We start from the raw sequence: 24894 nt of genomic DNA, 5'->3' as shown, positions 1-24894 counted from the left end.
TACTATATTTCCATCCATACAAAAATAAAATTAGCAACACAAATATTGCACACCTAAGGAGTTTAGATTTATCTGATACTTTGACAACAAGCTATCAAGTAAAGTAAAATCTAAAAACGAAACAAAAAAACTCTCTTGTTGGTATAAATAAATAAATAGACGATAAAGGTCCCCTATTATGCTGCTTTTTAAAAAGTTAATATCGGTCGCTGGGCTCGCCAAAACATGTCTTCCCTCAGGAACCGCTCAGCTGGACTGTGAAACATTTTGAGTGCAGTGGCCAGATTCGGTGTTGCAAGTCACCAGCCGCATTTAGGGGCAAAAATACATTTTTCCAATAGAATATTTTTTCAAACTTTTTTTTCAGATGGTGGCGGTATAATTCTAATGAGGACGTCAGAACAGGAGGCAAATCTGAATGGTTTGCTGAATCACATGTTTTCAGAATTTGTCTGCCTACAAAAAAACCTGACTGGGTCTTGTTATTTCACAGTTTGTAGTAGCCCCACCAGAGACCCAAATCTATGTACACAAGCACTGAAAAAGTGAATTTTTTAAAGAATAGGGGATCTTTAAATATTCCATTTTAATTCCCTATGCATGAAGACTGTTTCTCTGGCTGGGGCAGCTCGGGCAGAGGCGGAGTCACGGCTGCAGGGGGCGGGGCTATAGGGAGATAGGGGGAGGGGCTGGGCGGTGAGTGAAGGGAGAGGTGGGTGAGCAGGTTGTTTCCAGGGGCGACAGTGTGTGTGGGGGGGAGCTCATTGTTGCTTTTGCTCCTGTTCTCTCTGGCGACAGCCCACCGCAGTGATGAGGGCCGCCCCCTTGCCACTCCCGTCCTCTGACAACAGGAAGGTGACGTCGCATTTCGGAGCGAGCTCCTTGACTGTCTGATGGAAGATCCTTGAGAAGCTGGAAGGGGAAGGGCGAGAGCAGTGTCAGAAGAGTGACGGATTTAGTCACAACTAAAAAAGAGGAAAAGTGAACTCTGATTTCCAAATATGAATTGATCCCCTGAGGGCACTCTTTACTTTACCGGTGACCAGTTGCACCGTGGAGAGATGGTCAAGACCAACAACAGGGCATCATTGATGGTGACTGGCCATCTGAATACTTTATCGCTCCTCTCATTCCCCCCCCACTAAATTTCACCAGGCCCTCCCACACAATAATTCCTGGCTACACCACTGGGTTTATGGAAGCCTTGTATTTAGTAAACTATCCAGTATCACTTTCTTTTTGTGCCAATCTCTTTATATCTCTGTAACCACTCACTGCGGGTGCAGTTTGTAGAGCGTGCCGTCCACCCCTACTGTGATGTCCAGGTGGTCCAGCCCTCTGTTCTCGCGGATCTTGTCCACCACCGCCGCCATCCCGGCTCCGCAGATCTGAGCCGCGCGGAAGGACACCGTGCCGCACACCTCCTTGACGATGATACTGTCATCGCACGTGCTGTCCAGGCCCAGCTGCTGCAGGATGGCCCTGACCTGCAGCAAGGCCAGACGATCGCTGGAGGAGGGGTCAGAACCAGAGCATGGAGGTCATTCCCCAGATACCACTTACCGAATGTGCTTATCATCTGTCTGTACTGTTAAGGTGTCTGCACATTTGTCAGGTTTGTTGGTGACTGTTGGTGTCGGTTGGATGGATTTTGCAGCTGAATTTTAAACTTCCATAATTCTAACAACTGCCAACTTTAGAAAGTGGGGTGTTGGGAGTTGGTTGGCATTGGTTGGGGCGTTGGGCAGACACCTATACAAATTTTGGGATACCTGCCCAGAGAATATAGTTGGGAACTATACTGGCTAATACTGGCACATTTATAGTAATATTCATTAATGTATACTGTCTACTAAATTAAAATAAAGTACCTATCATCTTGTTCATGCACCTCAGCTATGTGTAAATATAATAAAGTGTGCTACAGTAAGTGCTAACTCTTTTGTGAACCCACCTCTCTATCTGGGACAGGAACTTGGTTTCAAAGATGCCCCTGGTCTTCAGCGTCTCAGAGATTTGTCCCCGGAAGAGGAAGCCACGCTTGGTCAGGTCGATCAGGATGTTCCTCACGATCTCTCCCAGGTACATGCCACTGCACATCTTCTCATACCTTCCATACAGAGTTGTTATCCAGATCACTTACATACCGTCAAAATAAACAGTATCAATCCACTTAATCAGGGACATCAATAACAGAGGCTAGCTACAATATGATGTTGTTGATATACAAAATTACGCTACAACAAGTATATAGAGCAGCAAAGGAACAAACTGCAGGTTACTGTGGCAACCACAGCGCTTTTGGCTCTCTAAAATGGCCGACCTGGAACTACAGCTTGTAAGATGGACGTCGCCTGGGAATTACAGCTCCTCAGGCTGTGCTTTGTGCCTGAGAGACCTTTTTTTTTCTTTTTCCCATATGTGGATGAGCCTGGTGAGACCATCCTGATCTTGTGAGTTCACATTCTGTTTCTCTCCACAGATCAGTCTGGAAAAGCTCCATAGAGATCCGTTTGGGCCTGAACAGAATTTGGTCAGGCCAATCAGCATCCTGGGAACTACTGGCAGCTACGGGTGTGGTTTAGATATGATGGCAGCGAGAAGGCCATGATAGATGGTGATAAATAGATCCATCCAATCACCTGCCTGTATTTTTCTGAAAGTGCCTGCCCTTTCCCAAACAGTTTCCAATGGAGCTTTCCCAGATGGTTGTGTGAAACAAACCATCTGATGTGTCAGGTTAATGCTCATCAGGATTCATGGAATGCCTCTTGTCCAACAAAGTTACTTGGTCGGAACTAACTGTTGTATTAAAGTCTTTTTGATTTGTGATTTGATTTTCTTTTCTTAAAAGCGCCGACGTGCGGCCCTCTTGCAAGATGTCTCCCCGGTCTTTGTCTGTGTCGCTGCCAGTTTGAGGGTTTTGTGGTCAACCTTTCCCCCCCGGAGAGGATTCTGCAGAGTTTTTACCTTTGTTTCCCTTCGTTCAGTGAGTTCTCGTCCACGGCGCAGTCGTACTGCGTTCTGATATCGTCCAGGCAGCCGTTGTCTCCGAAGGCGCCCCACTCCATGTTCACACACATGCGCCCCACATCTCCCGGCACGGTCTCTATGTTCCTCATCTCCTCCATGTAACAGGCGTTGCTGCCCGTCCCTAGCAGGAAGCACGCAACCGCACGCGTCAGACAAGGCGGCCATGTTGAAATCTCTAAAATGTTGTGCTGTTTCTGTTTTTATACTCTTTTCTTTATTTGTATAGGACAGTGTAAGGACAGACAGGAAAGGTGGGACAGAAAGAGGGGAGGACATGCAGCAAAGGGCCCAGGTCGGATGCCGGCTCTGCGGTAAGGACTAGCCTTTACATGATGTGCGCCCCAAGCCATCAAATGTTGTGTTCTGTAACACTGGATATGCATACATTAAAGGGAAATGTCACCTTTTTAACATAATATCATATTTGCTTCACTTACTCCATTAAGTGTTATGTAGGATAGTAGTTACAGCACCTTTCACACTATGGGGCAGATGTACGTACGTTAGAGAGCGCAGCGTAAACAGCGTCTTGGCCAGTCCGCAGAAAACACACGCTGGACCTACGGCTGAAACTCCCACTTCTCCCTCGACCCTCCCATGAATGCATATGCATGAGTAGGAAAAGCACAGCTTGCCATTCGGCGCTCCTGAGCCAGGCAAAATGCGGTCTGAGCCATGTGCGGTCTGTTTGTACATACAGTACCATGCCTTGTTTTCAGGCGCATGTTGCGACGAAACTACACCTAAAACGGGCGCTAACATGTTAGTACATCTGCCCCCATGTTCAATAGCTTTGCTCCCCTGTCCAGATGCTAAAGTTAGCTGGGGATAGAGTTATGCATATGATAATTCTGCAGGGAAGCTACTTGTTAAGGCCAATTTATACTTTGTCGCACGACACTTTTAAAAGTGTCGACAGACAGAAATGAGATCACTGTCGACACTTTTTTGTGTCAGACAGGGGTGGCTTGCACCTACCAAACTTTCTAATGTCACAGACGCCGTCACTTTCGTCACACAGCTGTGATTGGATAGCTAGATAGAAGGCATGTTCGTTGCCATGGATCAATCAGCCACGCGCCTGCAAGTTACCATGGAGGTGATCAGATACTTCGCTGAAGTATAAATGCTAAATGTCGTTTGCCATTTTTTGTCTGTCGACAGACATTTGTCGTACAACACTTGTCAACTGAGTATAAATTAGGCTTTAGCCTCTGAACTGGGGAGCAATGCTAGCAAACAGAGATCATTATAAAGTTAGGGTTAGACATTAGTAGTTAACCCAAAATATCCTCTACAGAAGTGCAGTTCTGTGTTACATGATTCTAAGTAAGAAGTAGATGTTGTACCTGCAATAAGTCCAACCTCACAGGTGGGCTCCTCGTATGCACAGGTCATCATTGTTCCCACCGTGTCGTTCACAACAGCCACTACATCCAGTTCAAACTCCTATACACATTATATAGTACATACACACAAAAATAACACAACAGTGCGGATAAATATTAAAATATAGCTGTGAGAAGCAATACGGGGGCCAAGCAGTGAGCACAATGCGTGCAACGCGCCATAGCAACAGCATGTGGTCAATCGAAGTGACCCTGGAGTGACCTTCTAGACAAAATCGGCAAACACATCAATACTTATTAGCCAAAACGCATTTTCGGTAATTGCAGTGCCCACTAGTGGTCAAACGACTGAAGTGTTTTTGGGCTTCTTCACGATGGAGTCCGATGTACCCAAGTTTGGTTTTGATACCCTTACATAAAAATATTGCTGAGATATGACCTCATTTTCTATTTGTATAATATATAATGTTTCCTTTAATGTTTTTGCTGGGTTGGGATGCATTCTATGTTGGGCAAAATCTTGACCTGGAATAGGTACACACTGTATGTGTTAGGCATGTTTTCTTTAGTACAAAGATTTTTGTCAAATGGTTTTGAAAGGGAGATGGATTATCATAGGGATGTCAGTATCATGGTAAATGAGATGAAAATCTATTGTGTCACACTGTGATTTTTTGGTGTGGTTGTTCCATTATGAAGGTGTTCAGGGTGTGGTTCTCTCTCCTTACCTCTTTTCTCTTGATGCCCTCCCTCAGAAGCTCCACCACATCCTCACCCTCACAATCAGTGGCTTTGAAGCCTTTAGTCCAGTTCACCAGGATCCCCTGAACAAAACAACTGTTATTACACAACATCAATACATAATACATAACTGTTATTACACAGCATCAATACATAATACTGACAATATAGCACACGGCTGCAATCCTGATAAAATTATCCTGTGAGATACTTAATGATGACATTTTTTGCATTCGTGATTTTGTAAAACAGTGTGAAAATGGAATATCCCAAACTTGTTTTGCACTGGCTTCCATTCACAATATTTGGCTCATGTCATTTCTTGCCTTGCAGTCACGATCAGGATTATGAAGGATTTCAGCCTTGTGTGCTTTAGAGAATTTCCCTTTAGAGATTAATAAAGTTCTCTCCCTCCCTCCCTCCCTCCCATCCATCCATACATCCATACATCCATACATCCATCCATCCCTTACCGCGTCCAGGCTGGTCTGGTGGCAGGGGAAGGAGAAGGTGAAGCCCAGGGGTAGACGGGCGCTCTTCATGCCCATGTAGTCCAGGAAGTCTGAGATGCAGTACACGATGTGGTCAAAGAGCTGGAGAACAACAGAGAAACAGTGGTTTCAAGACTATCCTTCATTAGAATATGACTTTGAGGGACGACGGGCATCCCAGTAGTTGTCTTTCAGTTGAAAAGAACTGGAACTGAATCTGCTTATAGCCACATATAGCCAGAACTATAGCCAGCCAAGTGAAGGGTAGTACCTAGCTTAGTCTCCCATAGTCAGACCCATCTCCACACTTCTACATAGCCAGACCTATCTCCACACTTCTACATAGTCAGACCCGTCTCCACACTTCTACATAGTCAGACCCGTCTCCACACTTCTACATAGTCAGACCCGTCTCCACACTTCTACATAGTCAGACCCGTCTCCACACTTCTACATAGTCAGACAAGATCTTTGTTCTCTACACTTCTACACAGCCAGACCTACAGGTATCTCCACACTTTGATTACGCTGTGCCAGCGCTGGAGAAAGGTCTTGCTGGACTCATTACCATTCAGGGATAGGGGGAGAAAAAACACTGTATTTCTTTAAACCAATCACATTCGTCTTGGTTGGAGCGGTTGCTAGGTTGTTGTTGTTTCATGTAATCTGGATTGAATCTTGATTGGGCTGACAAAATATTCACTCACCACTGATTGGGTAGTAATAAACGAATGGCAAGGCTTTTCCCCAAAATCGACATCCCTTGAGTCAGACTAGGTAGTAGCTAGATATAGCAGGTATTGTACCTCCTCTCCTGTGCCCTGCATGACCTCGATAGGAATAGCGTAGATCTTGTTGTGCATCTCCACCGTCCGCCGCTTTCCACTGCGGATCTTCACCAGTAGCACGCGGAAGTTGGTTCCTCCGAGGTCCAGAGCCAGGAAGTCTCCGTTCTCTATAACAGAACAACAGGTGTTTAATCTAATGAGGTCCAGAGCCAGGAAGTCTCTGTTCTCTATAACAGAACAGGTGTTTAATCTGAGGGTGCATTTATTAAGATACCACACTATCATTTACAAATGTATGGTTTTAGGTTAGATTTGAATGAGGTCTGTGTAACATTAATCTGTTTGCCGTCCAAACTATGTAAGGATAGTGGATGACAGATACATCAAAACAAAAGTCTTTAACAGTAATATTTAAAGCAAGGTGCCGTTTGTAATTTTGGACTCACTCGAAGGTAATGAGAACATAGAAATTCTTATTTTCATGGGATTATACACTAGCCTCGTACCACATCCTGATGTCGCGAGGTCACTACTGTCTGTCTGGATACTCTCGATAGAGGAAATGTGGGTTCTGAGGAATTTGAAATACAGCTACGCTGGGTGGGTTTATGACAGCGAGGAGCGGTTGAAGTTAGTGTGTGATAGACCTTTTCAGACTTTTTTCAGACGGTTCATCCAATCACCTGCCAAGTAGTGCTGAAAGTGCCCGCCCTTTTCCAAACAGTTTCCAACAGAGAGTTCCCAGGTGGTTATGCAAAGCAAACCATCTGGCGCGTCAGGTTCATTATACACTAATTAACGCATGAATATTATATTAAATTTCTGCCAAGTCCGTTAATTGTATTCAGTTGATCTTCAACCTCAACACTAGACGCCGCCAAAAACTACACACTGCACCTTTAACACACAGGAAGCATTGTTGAGGATGAATTATTACTGTATTGAAGGTTTGACAGCATTTCACAGACTGGCTTCATTATAACCATTCAACTGAGATTTTAAGAATTGAGTCCATTCATTCTTCACTCTATTTTGCACAACATGTCGTATTAATCACCTGTTCCGTCCGGCGTGCTGCGGACAAAGGTGGGCAGCATCTTGACCGTGGCGTCCTTGTGGGTGTTCTTCCCGAGACCATTTTCGATCTCCGTCCTCATCCTCTTCTTCACCTCCAGCAACTGGGCCTTGCTCAGACGGAACTCCGCCAGCGTCTGGGCGATCTGCCGCGTCTGGTCGGCCAGTCGGTACGCCACCGCCGTCACCATGGCGGCCCCCTTGGCGCTCCCACTCTCGGACAGGAGGAAGCGCACGTCGGAGTCGGGCACCAAGCGTCGGACCGTCTTGTGCAGACGGCGGGAGTATCTGCAGAGAGGCGGGCGCGAGGTTACGGATTCACAGCGTTTGAAAGATTCGTGTTTTGTCGACAGATGTGTTGGGGATGTGTTTCACCATCATCATCACTTTGGTGGAATAACAAAAAAACGAACAACTTGGCTGTTAGCTTTCACGCACACCAACCAACACCAACATTAGATTGGTGTGCCACGTTTGTTGGTGACTGTTGGCGTCGGTTGGACAGATTTTGCACTTCCAACTTCCAACATTCTAACACCAACTGCCAACTTTAGAATTGGCGTTGGTTGGGGCGGTGTGCCGACACCGTTAAGGCCGTTTCAGACGGGGAGCGATATTCCGCCTGCGTTCTTGCTCGGATCAGCGGGGGACGCGTCCAGATTGTCCGTGGCTCCCAAATTGTCTGCCTGCCTCTCTCATTGAAAATGAATTACAATGCGCGGATATCGCTCCTCGTCTGAAACGGCCTTTAGGCGTAGATTGCTTAATGACTCACTGAGGGTGCATCTTGTAGAGCGACCCGTCGATGCCCACGGTGGTGCGCAGGCGGACCACGCCCTTGTTGTCCTTCAGGCGGTGGAGGATGCCGCCCAGGGTGGCGGCGATGAGGTTGGCGGAGCGGAAGGAGACGATGGTGCAGACGTGCTGCACAGCCAGACAGTCCTCCTGAGAAGGCTCCACCCCCAGCCTGGTCAGGATCTCCATGCACTTCCTCAAGCCCTCCTTGCTCCTGGAACGCAGGGGTGAAAGGTCAACGTAGCGTTCATACGTAGGGGTGAAAGGCCAACGTGGCGTTCATACGTAGGGGTGAAAGGTCAACGTGGTGTTCATACGTAGAGTTGAAAGGTCAATGTGGCGTTCATGCGTAGGGGTAAAAGGTCAATATAGCATGCATACATGGGGTGAAAGGTCAACGTAGCGTTCTTACGTAGGGGTGAAAGGTAAATGTAGCGTTCATATGTAGGGCTACGAAGGTTTCAAAGCACTTGTAAGCATGTGTTATCATATCACATTACATTAGTCATAAAGCAGACGCTTTTATCCAAATAATTATTAATAAATAATAATAAAACTATAAATACAATAAATGCTTAAGGGGGAGGATCCTGGTAGTACTTCTTGAAGAGGTGAGTTTCGTTATATGACAGAAGGCCTTATTTTTCTGGAGCAAAATCGGTCTGATCATAGGTGATGTTTGGCCCAGTGACTTGACCACTTACTTCTCAATGGCTGAAACATGCTTTGTTTCGATCTTGCCTTTGGTTAACAGCTCCGGGGTGATCCGCCCCTCAAACAGTAGCCCCTCCTTGGCCATCTTGACCAGGATGAGTCTCACCAGCTCCCCCATGTACATCCCACTGGCCATCTTCTCAAACCTGCCCAGATGGAGACACAACAGGCTTCATGTCCTTTACCACCTTTACTGGTGTAGAGGCCATGGCATAAGCTGACTGGGACACAACCCACAATATGAAGTGCATAGTATGTTGCTTTTGTCCTTGTTAATGGCATTAATTAATAGGATCTAGATATGGTATAGATAGATAGATAGATAGATAGATAGATAGATAGATAGATAGATAGATAGATAGATAGATAGATAGATAGATAGATAGATAGATAGATAGATAGATAGATAGATAGATAGATAGATAGATAGATAGATAGATAGATAGATAGATAGATAGATAGACAGACAGACAGACAGATCTATCAATATATTGCCTATCAAATGTTTTTTAAATCCAAAATGTTTTGGTTTCATGATTTATTTTTCATTTCTCATTTGGTAAATGGTAAATGGACTACACTTATATAGCGCTTTTATCCAAAGCGCTTTACAATGGCCTCTGATTCACCCATTCACACATGCATTCACACACCAATGGCGGCAGCTGCCATGCAAGGTGCTAGCCTGCTCATTGGGAGCAATCTGGGGTGCAGTGTCTTGCCCCAAGGACACTTCCACATGTGAACAGAAGGAGCCGGGATTCGAACCGCCGACCCTACAATCATTGGACGACCCTCTCTACCTCCTGAGCCACAGCCGACCCTCATTTCATTATAGTGTAGTCGGTATGTATTCTTGAGGCTGCATTATATAGGCCGACTTCCACACTAGTAGTAGCATGTGGAACAGGACAACCACGCAACGCAGATTAACAACTGAACGCAACGCAGCGAGTCCACCTTCGGCGTGGCTCCGGCCGTTCAGACTTACAGCTGTTTCCCCGGGTTGATGGAGCCCCTGTCGATCTCTCGGTCGAACTCCGTGCGCAGGTCCTCCAGCGAGCCGTCGTCTCCGAAGGCGCCCCACTCCGTGTTGATGCACATGCGGCCCTCGTCCCCCTCCACCAGGTCGATGTGGCGCAGCTCTTCCATGTAGCAGGCGTTGGTGCCCGTACCTGAAAAGAGACCGGCTTATCAATAATACCTCTTAGGCCAGCTTACAGTGCCACGCTAAAGAAGACATCTCCTTAAGGTGTCTGCACACTGCCCCAACCGACGCCAGCCAACACCAACTGCCAACGTTGGGTTGCCGTGCCATGTTTGTTGGTGGCTGTTGGCATCGGTTGGATGGGTTCTGCAGCTGAGTTTTAAACTGACAACATTCTAACAACAGCTGCCATCTTTAGAATGTTGGGTGTTGGTTGGCGTTGGTTGGGGCGGTGTGCAGACACCTCACTCATATATTAAACTGTGGTTATGGTGTGCATGTGTATTCTCTCACCGATGATGATGCCAACTTCACAGCGCTGGTCATCAAATCCACAGGTCATCATTGTTCCCACTGTGTCATTGACCACCGCCATTATGTCGGCATCATAGTCCTTCAAAACACACAGGAGAACTGTTCTTACTCCGATCTCCATCAGAAAGACTCGGGGTCCAGATCTCCTTACGCTGAAAGACGTTGACCTACCCCTCGCTTCCTAATGGCCTTGTTCAGAAGCTTCACCACGTCCATTCCTTCAACACCGCTCGCTTTGAACTTCTTGGTCCAAGTCACTAAGACAGCCTTTTAAAAAAACAGCACGTTTTAGCAAAGTTTTCTTGTCTTTATCATTTTGCCGCCCCCCTGCCCACCACACACAACACACACACACACACACCCCGGCATCAACCAATCCACACATTTGTGTGTGTGTGAAAGCTTTACATAACAGTAGACTAATCCGCTGATGAAATCAGAAGCATACTATTTTTTCCAAATAATAATAATAATAATAATAATTTTACCTCATCAAGTTTGGTTTGAGCGCAGGGGAAGGAGAAGGTGAATCCTACTGGTAGTTTTTTATCCTTGATATTTTGCTTCTCCATGAAGTCGCCAAGGCACTCAGCGACATGGTCGAACAGCTACGGACATACAAGCAACTCTTACATGGAGCAAAAGTAAAAATGCAATCATTATCACTAAAGTGCAAACATGAACATCAACTGGCAGAAAAGATAACTTTTTAGCTCATATTTTAACGATTGTTCTGTACTTTACACTATTTAAGTCAATCCTTTATAACCTCTGTGTCAACAACACTTTGATTTAAACCATCACAAGCAACAGCAACACTCCTCTTCACTCACAGTATAATGAGTGTCACATTATTTGAACAGCTGTCCCCTAAGAGTTCAATTATCAACTGAGGTCAAATATATTTTGTCTCATCCAATCACATAGTCTCACCCAATTAGAATTGGTCTTGTTGTTGACTTAATGTTATTGGTATCATGTTACGGTTACTACCAGCAACAGTCCTCAGAGTGTAACATAATATCACTCCCAAGATCCAATTTCAAGATTCAAGATCTTTTTTATTGGCCATGTATATGGTATATACATAATAGGAATTAGACTAGGGTTAAGGCAAACACTTTTGCGGACGACATAGGACAAGGTGCAGGACAGGCCAGGACAGTGCAAAGACATGAGTCAAGTCAGTGAAACAGATCAATGGAACACTATCAAAGACAAGACTTCAGACAAAGTGATCCTTAAAACACTGACTTCAGAAACAGCTTGGTTGCATTTGACAACAACAACAAAAAATTCCTAGTGGAAATCTTCAGATGGTGATAATGGCCCTGGTGTGAATGAACGAGAGAGTAAAGGTGTGTTTCAGGGTGTGTTTGTTTTGTTTACCTGGGTCCCATTCCCATGGATGATGTCATCAGGGGTGTCGTAGACCTGGCTTTCCATCTGAACAGGCTGCTTCTTATCATGCGTCACCTTCACCCTCAGGATACGGAAGTTCGAGCCGCCTAGATCCAGAGCTATGAAATCTCCCTTTTCTGTCAAGTGATATAGAACATTTTTAATTTCAAGACACTTTTCACAGTCCTCAAAGCAATGGAAATGCACTTCTAAATTTGACTTTTTAAACACTTTTATGACATTACGTCCGAAGGCCAGCGAGAATTTTGAAAACCTTTTCATATGACCTGAACTGACTACCTGCCAGGTGTCACTACAGGTGTAAAAGCCCATCCGTTTCTGCTTGTCCAGAGGTGGGATTTGAACCCAGGGCTCCTGCGTTGCAAACACCTCTTTAACCAGCTCCGCCAATGAAAAGCTAGCTGTTCATCAGCGCGGGTGGATGGTATTTATACTGGGGGGGCGTTAACCAACAACTCGCTACCTACTCAGGACTCACAAGGACTCTGTTTCACTCGGTTACACATGCAGGGAGCCAAAATCAAGATAGATTGTCGAACGATAGTGTTCTCTGTTTGCATAGGTCAGACTCAGTATGGGACAGTTCCACACAGTAGTGTTGACACAGCAGAACGATCATTACTGCCATGAAGTGTCTAGAATGAGATGATACGTAGAGTTGGAATAAAGAGGTGCTCTTGATAGCTAACCTACAGACTCAGAACAAGTCTATATGGAGCTGCTTTTAAAGCTTTCTACATACATTTGTGTCCTCAAGTTAGTGATGCTCAGTAATGGCAGCATTAGACAGTCTCTGTCCATGTTGACATTAGGTAACAATGGATGGCTTTAAGGTCAAAATATATTCCACTTCTCATATTCCATGGACCAGTAGGAAAATGACTAATATAGACTAGACTTTTTGTTGTTGCTCTTTGTGTCTATATCATATTGTTGGATATTTCAAACGCTTATCAATTTTAGGCCTGAACTCTGCCCTTTACCTCTGCCAAGCGGCCAGCATGTCCGGTGAAGACAAGGGCTATTTTTAAAGTGAGAGAGATGGTTGGAGTAGCTCCGCCTGGCTCTATCTATGATATGACACCTCTCCATTGGGCCTTGGCATTTCTGGCCATTGACGTTACGCTATATCGCCACAACAACAAGGAAACCCCTCAACTCCATCTTCATTCCATGAAGTTCAGAATGATATTATATTTCTATAAACATAAAATAAAATAAACACTACGGCCACAAGACATTCTGTGAACCTGATCTGCTCTTTCCTTTACCCTGTCTATTAAAGGAGCACCTCCCCAATTAGTAATCAGCTTTGTATCATTCCAAAATCTGCATATGTTACAATGAATGTGATTTTTCTTCCATCAATGTTCCCTGGGCCTAGCTTTCACGCAATCCAAAAAACAAAAACTACACAAATGATATTAAATGACACAAAGCTGATTGCTAATCAGGGAAGTGCTCCTTTAACAGCGTAACAAAGGCCACACACGCCAATAGACGGCATATGACCTGTAGCAGTCGTACGCAAACAGCTGAGCGTCACAGAATGGCCCCGGCGGTTTGAAGCCCCTCAGCACATTTTTGCAGGACAGAGCTGGCAAAGCAGCGTTGGGGGGAAAGTGCTTTACACGGACGAACAGCATGAACACCATAATACAACCAATAGAGAAGTAAATATGGTAAATGTGTTTTATAGAAATACTGAAAACTGACATACAGTAGCTGATAGTTCCACAGTCAGAATTCTGAGATCCCTACAACTCCCAAATGATGAATTGTATTATTGTTCACCTGTAACACCTTTATAACACTACGGTATATTATGATAATATTTTAATGTAATTTAGAGAAGCTGAAACATGATTAATTTGGTTTGCAGCACTCAGTGTGTTGCTTAAATATAGTGTTCTTCTATACTTAAATCTAACGTAGTGTGGATGTGACAGTGTACCTGAGCCATCGGGGATGGACCTGACGAAGGTGGGCAGCATCTTGACGGTGGCGGTGGGGTTGGTGTCCCGGCCCAGCCCGTTCCCCAGCTCCCGCCGGAACCGGCCCATGATGTCCCTCAGCGTCTCATCCGACAAACGCATGGTAAACAGGTACTTATCGATCTACGGGCCGACGCAAGAGAAAACGGATGGCTGGTTGTTATATGTCATATTAGATTGTAAAGATGTTCCAGGACGACAGTATTAGACCAACTGAGTAAGATTACTTATATATGAAAAACCAACACAGACCAACGTATATGTCACAGAATAGTGTGCATAAAATTGCCTAATTCAACCAATGGATAGCTCCATAGCTTTATCAATCTGCTGATTGTCTTATTGTGCGATGTCATCCATGGAGCTCCATAGTTTACAAATCCAGTTCAAGATCATCCACAGGTCATTATATTATCATCTCTTGCTTGGGCATTATCATTAGTCAGTCCACAAATAACAGCTGACCTGACTGCTGTTACATGGCATGGCGTTTACAGCCATACATAGCCAGTCCAGCCACAGCCAGTAACTAGTGTGCTGTTGTCTTAAATATAAATAGCATAACAGAGCATTGCCTTTTGACAAGGCGTCCATCAATATGAATCCCCACATTATGCACTCGTCACAGAGATATGAAATGATTTCAGATATCGGATCATTTAGATGCTTTGTGTTAATTATAAAGTAATGGCACACACAGCTACAACATTTTTAGGCTACTCTACAATTATTGGAAACATGAATTGAAGCAGGAAATTGAGGAGTATCGCACCATTATAGCTGTAATGATTGCAGTCACCCTAAAACCATCTTGTACATTCTAATATCTAATATATCCCAACACTAAACTACATACTGTTAAGTTGCAGAAGCAGCAGAATCTTATTCTGAGTAGTACGCCCAATAGTGTGCATTAGAATGGAAGAGTGAATTATTGGAATAATCAGAGTGTGTATTATTATTATTATTGCTGGTACTATTGAATGATGTGCAGAGTGACTTTTTTCCTGAGACAGTGTCTCTTATAAATGGCTAGCTTAGTGCTCTGCTCTGTGGTAACAGATAATGAGTGTTTCCTCTTGATAGGGGACGAGGGAATCGATAGTCCTTGCTTCAGGGGACAGGGTGGCAGAGCGGGGTTGGTATTTACATGTTTCTTTTTAGAGATGAAGAGAGGCAGACAGAGAGGGAGAGATGGAGACAGAGAGAAAGCAAGAGAATGAAAGAAAAAGTAAGAAAGAGGAATGTGAGATACAGAAAAGTAGAGTGCGATGGAGACATGCACACACATTAGAGTGATTTTTTGTTGCTTTGGCAATGTAAACATTATGTTTTCCATGCCAATAAAGCTATTTGAATAGAACGAGAGCTCCGAGCCCCTCACACAAACTGCTTCAGACGACCTGGCAACCGACGCCCCGGAAACTCTCCTTACTGAGGAGGGTCTGTATGACTGCACCGACTCACGACCACTGCCGTTCATTTCAAGGACATTCAGCAATCAACATTACCGTCCATGTAGCTATGCTAAGCCTGGGCTGAACTAAAATCAAATTAACGTCCATCATGGGCCTCCAAAATGACCCATCCTCCCTGGTCTATCGAGGCTGTTACGCCCCTCAGGCATATTGATATGCAGGCAGCATCAACCAGTGTCTATTGCTGTCATTGAGCCTCGGTCATTATTACACAACTATTATATCAGAGAAAGAGAGGGGGGGGAGAGAGATGTGGGCCTAAGATGTAGGCCTCCTACTCACCTTTTTGAGTTGATCATCCTTCAACTCGGTGAAGTAATACGCCAAGAGCTGCGCCGCTATCATCCTGGCTGCACGTAGGCGAGGGGCCGTCAGCCGCCGAGGGAGGTCAGAGAATTAAAAGGAGGGAAATAAAGATATATCCGTCCGACAGATATCTCTCTCTCTCTCTTGTTCTCTCGTCCCGGGCTTTGTCCGTTTTTTTTTTTAATCGTAAAGTTATAGAGAGAAGCCGGGCCCTAAGCTGCCTTTTCCCTCTGTCACGATAGCTGCATGCAAAGATGAAATAAAAGTGTGCTAGCAAGAGTGCAGCAGCGGTAGCCGTGCCTGAGTCTGCGCACTCACACAGACACGCACACACGCATACACACGCACCCACCCACACACACACACACACGCAGAGAGAGGACGTCTGTCTGCGTCTCTCCTCCGCGCTGCTAGCTCTGCCCCGCTAGCTCTCAGGAGATGCGGCAGCGCCGCGCTGGAATGGCGGTCCGCTGTGCCCTGCCCCCAATGTGCGCTCTGATTGGCCAGGGGCCGAGGGCTTCTCCTTTAGCAGAGGAGGAGAGATTAGGGGATAGAAACATAGAGAAGGAGGGAGGAATGGACAGTGAGAGAGATAGAGAAGGGAGGGAGGGATTGACAGAGAGAAGTGGGTGGGGGAGGAGGGAGTAGGGCCCGGTTAGTCCCGTCCCACCTCCCTCTCCTCTCCCGTCCTCTCAGAGGCGCACCGGCAAGCCAGTCACGTTGCCACGGCACCCAGGGGCGGACGTGCAAGAGGGCATGGCCGTCAGATGATGATGTCATCGCTCCCCCCGCTGCGTCAGTTCGCCATCAGTCAGCCTCGCGCCCAGGCATCATCAGTTGGGGACGGACAGTCCCATAGCTCCACACGCCCTGTGTTAGTATGTGTAAAAACTACCTGGTTAATAAAACTGATTCTGATGTAGGCTACCTAAATGTAGCCTGTCTGGTCGGGTGCGATGTAGGCTACGTTCTCTATGAAATGTAACGGACCCATAGGCTGCTATTAGAAAACGCAGTTAGTTAATTAATTAGTTGTAGGCCTATGGGATGTGGTAAACCAGCTTTTAGATTTAGGTTGTCGGGTGATGGCGATATTCATGAAGCATATAACTGGACGCTGTAGTGACAGCAATCACATTCGACTTAGTCACTCCGAGGACACTGGATGTGAATGGTAAAGGTCCCTATGTCAACACCATCACGTACAAGGTAAACTGGACCAAAGACTCAGATGACATTCAACCATCATCACGCTTCTGACGTCCCTTCTGACGTCAAACAGACCCTCTGACCCTCTACCCCTCCATCTCCCCCTCTTCATCGATTCCCCTTCCACTGGCCCTAGTGAGTGAAGAGACAGCTTATCGTTGCTCTCGATCCCTCTCTCTTTCTCTCTGGCAGCTTGTGACAGAGAGAAAAGAAAAGAGAGTAAGATTTGTGTTTGTTTGGTTGGCTTCTCTCTTCTCCAAAAAGGCTGCCTAGTGTCATGGCCGCTCCAAGGTGACCTTGCCTCTGGGGGTTGACTGTCAGAGATCTGGAAAGAGGTGCAACATATATATATATATATATATATATATATATATATATATATATATATATATATATAGGCCTATATATATTGGCATCTACTACTGTAGAAAGCTGCAGTTGGAATCCATTTTCATTGTAGTCATTATAGCCTATTCACACAATTGGGTTATATTAAAATATAGGGTATATTGTTGGTTATCAGTAGGATATTGTTTTGTCTAGGCTATGTCATGAAGTTTGATTCCTGTATATTTTGATGGGAAATGTATGGATTTGTCAGTATGGAACTGAAATGGGGTTGACCGTTGCTCTGAGAACTCTGTATCAGAACTGGCATCAGTACAAGCAAGATATCAGTACTTCGTAGACAGGGTGTCAGAGTTTCTAGGTTCTATTTGTGTGTAAAGGCTGCCAACTACAGTCATGTGCATAGTAGGTGTTCACTGTACAGTATGTCCACTGTGAGAGGGTTTAGAGGATGTGTGAAGCAGCACGTTCTTGTCACAGGTTGTAACTCACACAGACACACGTACACACACACACACACACACATACAGAGACACACACACACACACACACAGAGACACACACACACACACACACACACCCTGTACGATAACAGGCAGGATTAGGGACTGAGTTGTCTCTCCCTCATGTCATTCTGACCCCTCGACTGCCCTCCAGACCTGGCTCTGCTCCATAAGGAGCAGTCGCTGGAAACAATATCAAACACCAGGAAGTGATGCAGTATCCTGTTGGCTACTGCTGGAAGATGTGCTGCATGACTTTAAAAAAAGTGAGGAAACCCATTGCCTTAGGAAAATTAAGTAAAGGAACTTATTTTGTGAGAATAATTTTTTCGCAGGAACACAGATAACTAAGTTCAGTGAACTAATTTGAAATGTGTGTGAGAACAAAAAGTAGAACAATCTCAGTCAAAAAGGGTAATGTCAACAGAGCACCAGAGATTAAGTCAAATGAACGTATGTTTCTACGTTAACAAGGCCCCATATTTTAGTGTCATACATTTTTTTTAATACCAACAGATAGGCCTACCAGAATACCAGGATTTCTAATAAGTTCTACTGACAAGTAATCCATATCATTACATCAAATGTTCTCACAATTCCCAATAGTTACTTTACATCTTACAACTTTACAGTTAGGTTTACCAATGGAATTGACCCACCCTTTTGCCTTTCAACCATGCCGTGATATTGGGAGCTGAGTATAGCAGCAAAGAGGCCCCTAAAACTTCACTGCTCATCATATTATTATGCTCCAATAATCTCCTTTATTTGCCTGTACAAACATGCTGTATGCTGGGGCCAACCAGAAAGAGAGTGGAATTCAGCAAGAGGAAGGCAAAAATCACACACACACACACACACACACACACACACACACACACACACACAAACACGCATGCACACATAGTTTTATTTGAGATTTTTTAAATAGTCATAATCCTTTAATTACATTGTAGTAACTGATATTGAAACCTGCCTTAACAATTTAACAATGTATTTACAACCATGAACTGAATTCATAATTCTATTCCATACATTGCTTATAAAAAGTTACAGTTGCCATGAGGGGCTGAAACAGAGCTCACACCAGCAAAGCTGTTCTTTTTCAATAAAAGTTACATCATCTATAGAAATCTAGAAAATTCATGGGGAATCTCAGAAGTGTATCTTTTATTACTTGCATCTGTGCTTCCTTTAAGAAAATGTGTTGAAGGATAAGGTCAAATCTTAGGACAGGAGATTTTTTTAATTCGTATATCCACATTAGCAAATTAGCAAATTTAAATCTGCAAGGTTGGTGGAGTGAATGTGTGTCAAATAATTTACAGTGCGGACGGACCAGAGGAACTCAACATGAAGTAGGCTATCATCGCGAGAACACACTTTTTCCCATTTTAAAAACCACAAATATGTGATTCTTCATTGAGACACTAGGTGGCAGTATATACCTTCATTCTTTAGGGGCGGTATATTCAGAAGAAACATGAATATGGAGTAACCATGTTGCCTTTATTTATATTATAGAACTAAACACAATATTGAATCATAAATTATATACATAACATACATTAACGACCAGTCTTTGCAATGCTCTGTAAGGATTGTGGGGTGGGTGCAGTTTCTAACATCCCTACTTTGGCCATTTCAGGCATGAACCGAATGAAGACCTATACCTTCATGTGGCATCAGGCACGGCCGGAGCCAGGTGCCAGCAGCACCCTTGGTTTCTGTTCGGAGTGGCCTTCTCCTAGCTAGGTTGCCTTTCATGGCTTTGGCCATGGCTAATCGCCCAGAGCTGGGATTGTGGTTAGGCGCCAGGGTGTGTCCACACACAGGGGGGGCTGCACGCCTCGTCTCTGGGGCCCACTGCTGCTCCGAGATGCCCTACAGTTTTCATGATATACAGTAGGCTACATCCGCACGGTAGGCTACCCAGTTAACATGTGTGGCCACGAGGAGGCACTAGCCTACAGGAGTTCCAGTGGTAGAGAGGCACCTGCAGAAAGAGACCGAAAAGCACTGAAAGCAGAGAGTAGCAAGCAGAAGCAGCATGCGCCATGCACTAACTACAAGCACTATAGCCTACTACCACAATACTACACAGACGCATCTGCAAGCCCTTCACAACTACTGACACACACACACACACACACACACACACACACACACACACACACACACACACACACACACACACACACACACACACACACACACAAAAGGGTGCTCTTTGAAAACCCTCTGTAACAGTAGAAGAACCCCCTGAAAAAAAGGTTCCACAAACAACCCTTTTCTGTATAGAACCCTTTTCAGGTAAGAAAGACCCCTTTGGGGTTCCAAATTGCAACCTTTTTGAGTGTAGATGTCTATTCCCATGTTAACAGGAGGCTTCCAACCCCCATCACCATCAAGGAGAAGGTTGAGATTGTGGACTCATACAAGTTCCTGGGAGTGCACCTGAACAACAAACTGGACTGGACTGACAACACTGAGGCCCTCTACAGGAAAGGACAGAGCACACTGTTCTTCCTCAGGAGGCTGAGGTCCTTTGACGTGTGTAGCAGGCTACTGAGGATGTTCTACCAGTCTGTTGTAGCCAGCACACTGTTCTTTGCTGTCGCCTGCTGGGGAGGCAGCATCAAGTCAGGGGAGTCAAACAAGCTGAACAAGCTGGTGAGGAGGGCTGGCTCTGTCATGGGCAACTGGACAGCCTGGAGTCTGTGGCAGAGAGGAGGATGAGGGACAAACTGAAATCTATCCTAGAAAACCCCTCCCATCCCCTCTATGGCGAACTGTTGCAGATGGGGAGCACCTCCAGCCACAGGCTCATCCCACCCAGGTGCAATACTGAACAGTTCAGACATTCCTTTGTGCCAGCAGCCATCAGACTGTAAAATAGTGCCTGACCGTTCCGCGTGTCATAGGGGCCTCTGGCCTCTCCGGTCCAATCCCAAATTGGTTTAGGACCTATCTAACCGGTCATGATTTCTTCGTTGCCCTCGGTGACCACAGCTCAGGAAAGATCCCTATGACCTGTGAGGTGCCTCAAGGATCCATCCTAGGACCTCTACTCTTCAGCCTGTACATGCTGCCCCTTGGCAGTGTCATCAGGAGGCACAACATTAGCTACTATAGCTATGCAGATGATACCCAACTCTATATTTCTGTAACACCCACTAACTACAGCTTGATTGACTGCCCTGTTAAGTGTATTACGGGTATAAATGTATGGATGTCACATAATTTCCTCCAGCTAAACCAAGAGAAAACAGAAGTACTGATCATTGGTGAAAAATCTGAAAGAGAGAAACTATCTGCACATTTAAAAACTCTGGCAATTAACACCAAATGCCAGGCCAAAAACCTAGGTGTCATACTTGACTCAGATCTTAATTTCGAAACCCACATCAAGAATATTACCAAGACATCTTTTTACCACTTAAACATTGCCAAGGTGCAAACCTTTCTCTCTCAGGCTGACACTGAAAGACATGCTTTCATCACAAGCAGGCTGGACTACTGCAATGCTCTACTATCTGGCCTACCAAAGAAAGCAATCTCTAAGCTACAAATGATACAGAATGCTGCAGCACGTGGCCACACTGAGACTAGACGGAGGGCACACATCACACTAGTCTTAAAATCACTACACTGGTTACCTGTCAACTCTAGAATAGACTTTAAAAGCTTTTATTAGTCTATAAATCTCTCCACAGTCACGCACCTGAATACATTTCAGACATGCTTGTCAGGTACATGCCCAACAGACCACTCAGGTCCTCAGGTACTGAACTCCTAATAGTTCCAGAAGCCAGGACCAAGAGACACGGAGAGGCATTTTTCAGTTTCTATGCCCCCAACCTCTAGAACACCTTGCCAGAGTACCTAAGAAGGGCCGATACAATGGAAATCTTTAAGCGAGATCTCAAGACCTTTTTAGCCTAGCCTACAATCACTAGCCAGGATGTAGACACAGAAAGGCAGCCTCCAGCCTGCTTGTGAATCCTCTGTATACATTGGTACATTGTATATCCTGTTATGCACTGTGTGAATATTTAAATGTGAATACAGATGCTGGTTGCCCTTCAACTGGCACGTTCTGTTTTAATATCTGAGTTGCTTTCATGGCTCTGCGCGCTACTAACCCCTTTCTGCCTCCCCTCTCCCTAGTGCCTCTCTCTCTCCCTCCTACCTTCTACCCAGGTCCAGTGGATGCCCCACTGTCACCCGCAGAACACCCTGAGTCCGATAGATACCCCTGTGTCTGCTGTGGATGTCCAGTACAGCCACTAACCCTGTCCTCCTCCCAAGTGTTTCTCCCTCTTATACTCTATACAGGTCCTGTGGTCCTGTCTCCTGCAGGCCACCCTGTAGCAGGTCTTGGAGAAACCCCCTGTCCTGTCCTCCAAAAGTCCACCTTATGGCTCCTAGAAAGGCCCCCTGCCTCCTCGTGACTAGCTCCTTCTCACTCTGTGTGGTCAGCTGTCCCTATCCAGCCAACCCTACCCCTTTTTTTTTTTTTTTAGCTTTTGCCCTCTGGTTTCTGTTTCCCCACCTCTGCCTTGCAGCATTCTGAGCCTGTTCTGCTAAGTGCTTACTGTGCTTTGTTATGTGATTCACTTTAACCTCATATTAGAGACTACAGGGATAGCTAACACATAATAGCTTACCATGTAGGCAACAATTTGTGCAATCTCCTGTTAGTCATGTCTCTCTTATGAAGTATCTAGCCCATCTTTACTGCTCTGTATATGTTCTTAGCCAATAGACAAATATTTTCCAGGAGCTTGCTCGATCGTCTCGTTGAGAGAGGTCAGGGAAGAATTTTTACAGCTCACTTTTCTGGCCCCCGGGTGAAACTGTTTTTTTTTGCTTCCCTCTGGAATATGTAGGGGGGGGACCTATGCCCACCCTCCCATTGCTCTCTGTAAAGCGAATCGTGAAGCCTCTGTGTATGAAATGCGCTATACAAATAAAGTTTGATTTGATTTGATCAAGGGGTTCACGTATGTTTGTATACATGTGCATTACTAGATATACCCAGACAGACTGTATGTATGTATGTATGTATGTATGTATGTATGTATGTATGTATGTGTGTATGTATGTATGTATGTATATATATATATGTATGTATGTATGTATGTATGTATGTATGTACAGTATAGTATATCTTATCTTATCTTACTGTATCTTATCTTAGCCACCATAACATCACTCCCTCTATGAGAACCCAGTGGTAGAAACGTTCTACTACCCTGTGCTGAGTTCAGAAGGGATATGGCAGTGAGGATGAAAGAGTGCCTGAACCTACTGCTCTCCCCAGAGGGGCGTCTGAGCCGGGAGCCAGGAGGTAGGATGGGAAACTCAACCTTCCTCCCCACCTGTGTGTTCAGGTACAGGTCAGTGAGTCTACTCTGCTGGGCACCCAGGATCTTACTGCTGACCTTCACCAGTCTGGATAGAGCAGATTTTGCCTTGGCACTGAGACTGCCGTACCAGCAGATCATAGAGAATGTTAATACAGACTCAATGTAATACTTGTAGAAAAGGGTCATCAAGGACTTCTCGACCTGGAACTTTGCCAGTGTCCGGAGACAGAACAATCGTTTGCTGGCACTTATTGCAGATGATCTCAGTGTTTAAGTTGAAGTTCAGCTTGTTATTGATTTAAATGAAGAAATGCTTCCCCACACCAAACTAGAAAATTGTCCACGACAGGACAATGGGCATTTTCATCATCGTGGAGGAGACTGACAATAGCAGAGTCATCTGCACATTTTAAGATGAGTCTGTCTGCATGCTGCATGAGTCTACCATTAGTCTACAGCATGGGTTCCCAAACTCCATCAATGTGGGCCTCCCCTCTGAAAACAGTGACACACCCGTGCCCCCCCCATCCCTCCACGACTCCCCTGAATTTATTTGGGGCCCCCCAGGGGAGGCCCACCTCACAGTTTGGGAAAGCCTGGTCTAGAGGATGTAGAGGAGTGAGAGGACACCCCTGAGGAGACCCCGTGGATGATGACATCACCTCAGACAGGCAGCCATTCACCCTCACTCTCTGAGTTCTGTTCATTAAAAAGTCAAGAATCCAGCCCAACATGCTGCGATCAAGGCCAAAGTTGTCAAGGAGCTTCTCTACTAAGATGTGGGGCTTGATTGTGTTGAAAGAGGTTGACAAATCAACCAATAAAATCCTGCCCTGTGTCTTGCTCTTTTCTAGGTGTCTGAATAACAGGTTTAGCAGGGTAGCAGTAGCATCTTCTACCCCTTGCTTTGCCCTGTAAGCAAACTCTAGGGGGTCGAGTAGGTTATGATCTGGGCTTTAAGCTAGACCTTTATTCCATCAAAAAGTCAGGACAGGCAATTATAGATCACACAACGGCACCATATTGAAAAGATGTTGGATGTCTGACAGCCTGATGCATCTAGAAGTTAAACAGCGTTTTTGTACTATCACTGAACTTTGCATGGAGTTTTCATTTTATCATTCTCAAAATATAGTGATGAATAACTAGAACAGCTACAGTAAGTAGCCTACTGTAAGTGGTTAGGCTGTAGTGTTTCTGAAAACGTAATCTGTGTTTTAAAATAGCAGTTGGCAAGTGCTTGGACAAGGTGGTGGGAGGCAATTGAGAACCCGAAAAAGGTCTCCGAAGCAACAGTGTTGTTCCTTAGCAAACCATCTCACATACTATTATTGTCAGCGCAGATTCTAGTCCATCGTTCTACACTCTAGAAAAAGGAGTGCGTAATAGCACCATGCAGTAAAATTAGAATAACCCTTTTTTCAGAAGATTATTCTACATAGTAGTCTACCATGTAATAATTGGGAAGTTAATAGACTACACCAATTAGAAGTCGAAGTGCATTGTCTCCAATAAACAGCATTCAATTGTGATGTTAATTTCCCGCAACACAAGCTAATAATAATCGTCAATAATGTAGTAGGCCTAGATAATAAGTAGGCTACCTAAACACAAATCTGAAATCCACACCTCTAGCGTTCAGAAAATCAATCCAAAACAACGTGGTGCGAAACAGACGAACATTTTTATTGAGGAGTAACTAGTTGGCCGTGGTCTTTCACGTTAAGTGCACAATGAGTCCGAAAATTTAGGTAA

General features: G+C 45.0%; 1 protein-coding gene across 1 annotated transcript; it reads right to left on the bottom strand.

Annotated features, from left to right (window-relative positions):
* Positions 1–761: 761 nt before the first annotated feature.
* Positions 762–15746, bottom strand: LOC311311632 (hexokinase-1; the record flags this gene model as incomplete). The annotated part of the gene is made up of 18 exons (XM_084441382.1): positions 762–912; positions 1276–1509; positions 1955–2110; positions 2971–3154; positions 4383–4482; positions 5111–5206; positions 5597–5716; positions 6421–6569; positions 7460–7764; positions 8252–8485; positions 8976–9131; positions 9977–10160; positions 10487–10586; positions 10679–10774; positions 10996–11115; positions 11897–12045; positions 13884–14046; positions 15684–15746. 18 exons carry the CDS (start codon positions 15744–15746, stop codon positions 762–764), a joined length of 2760 nt encoding a protein of 919 aa, XP_084297508.1.
* Positions 15747–24894: the final 9148 nt, after the last annotated feature.

The sequence above is a fragment of the Borostomias antarcticus genome, assembly GCF_949987555.1.
Source record: "Borostomias antarcticus genome assembly, chromosome: 7".
Lineage (NCBI taxonomy): Eukaryota > Metazoa > Chordata > Actinopteri > Stomiiformes > Stomiidae > Borostomias > Borostomias antarcticus.
Note: the sequence above shows the minus strand (reverse complement) of the source record. Positions and strands in the feature narration are given on the sequence as shown.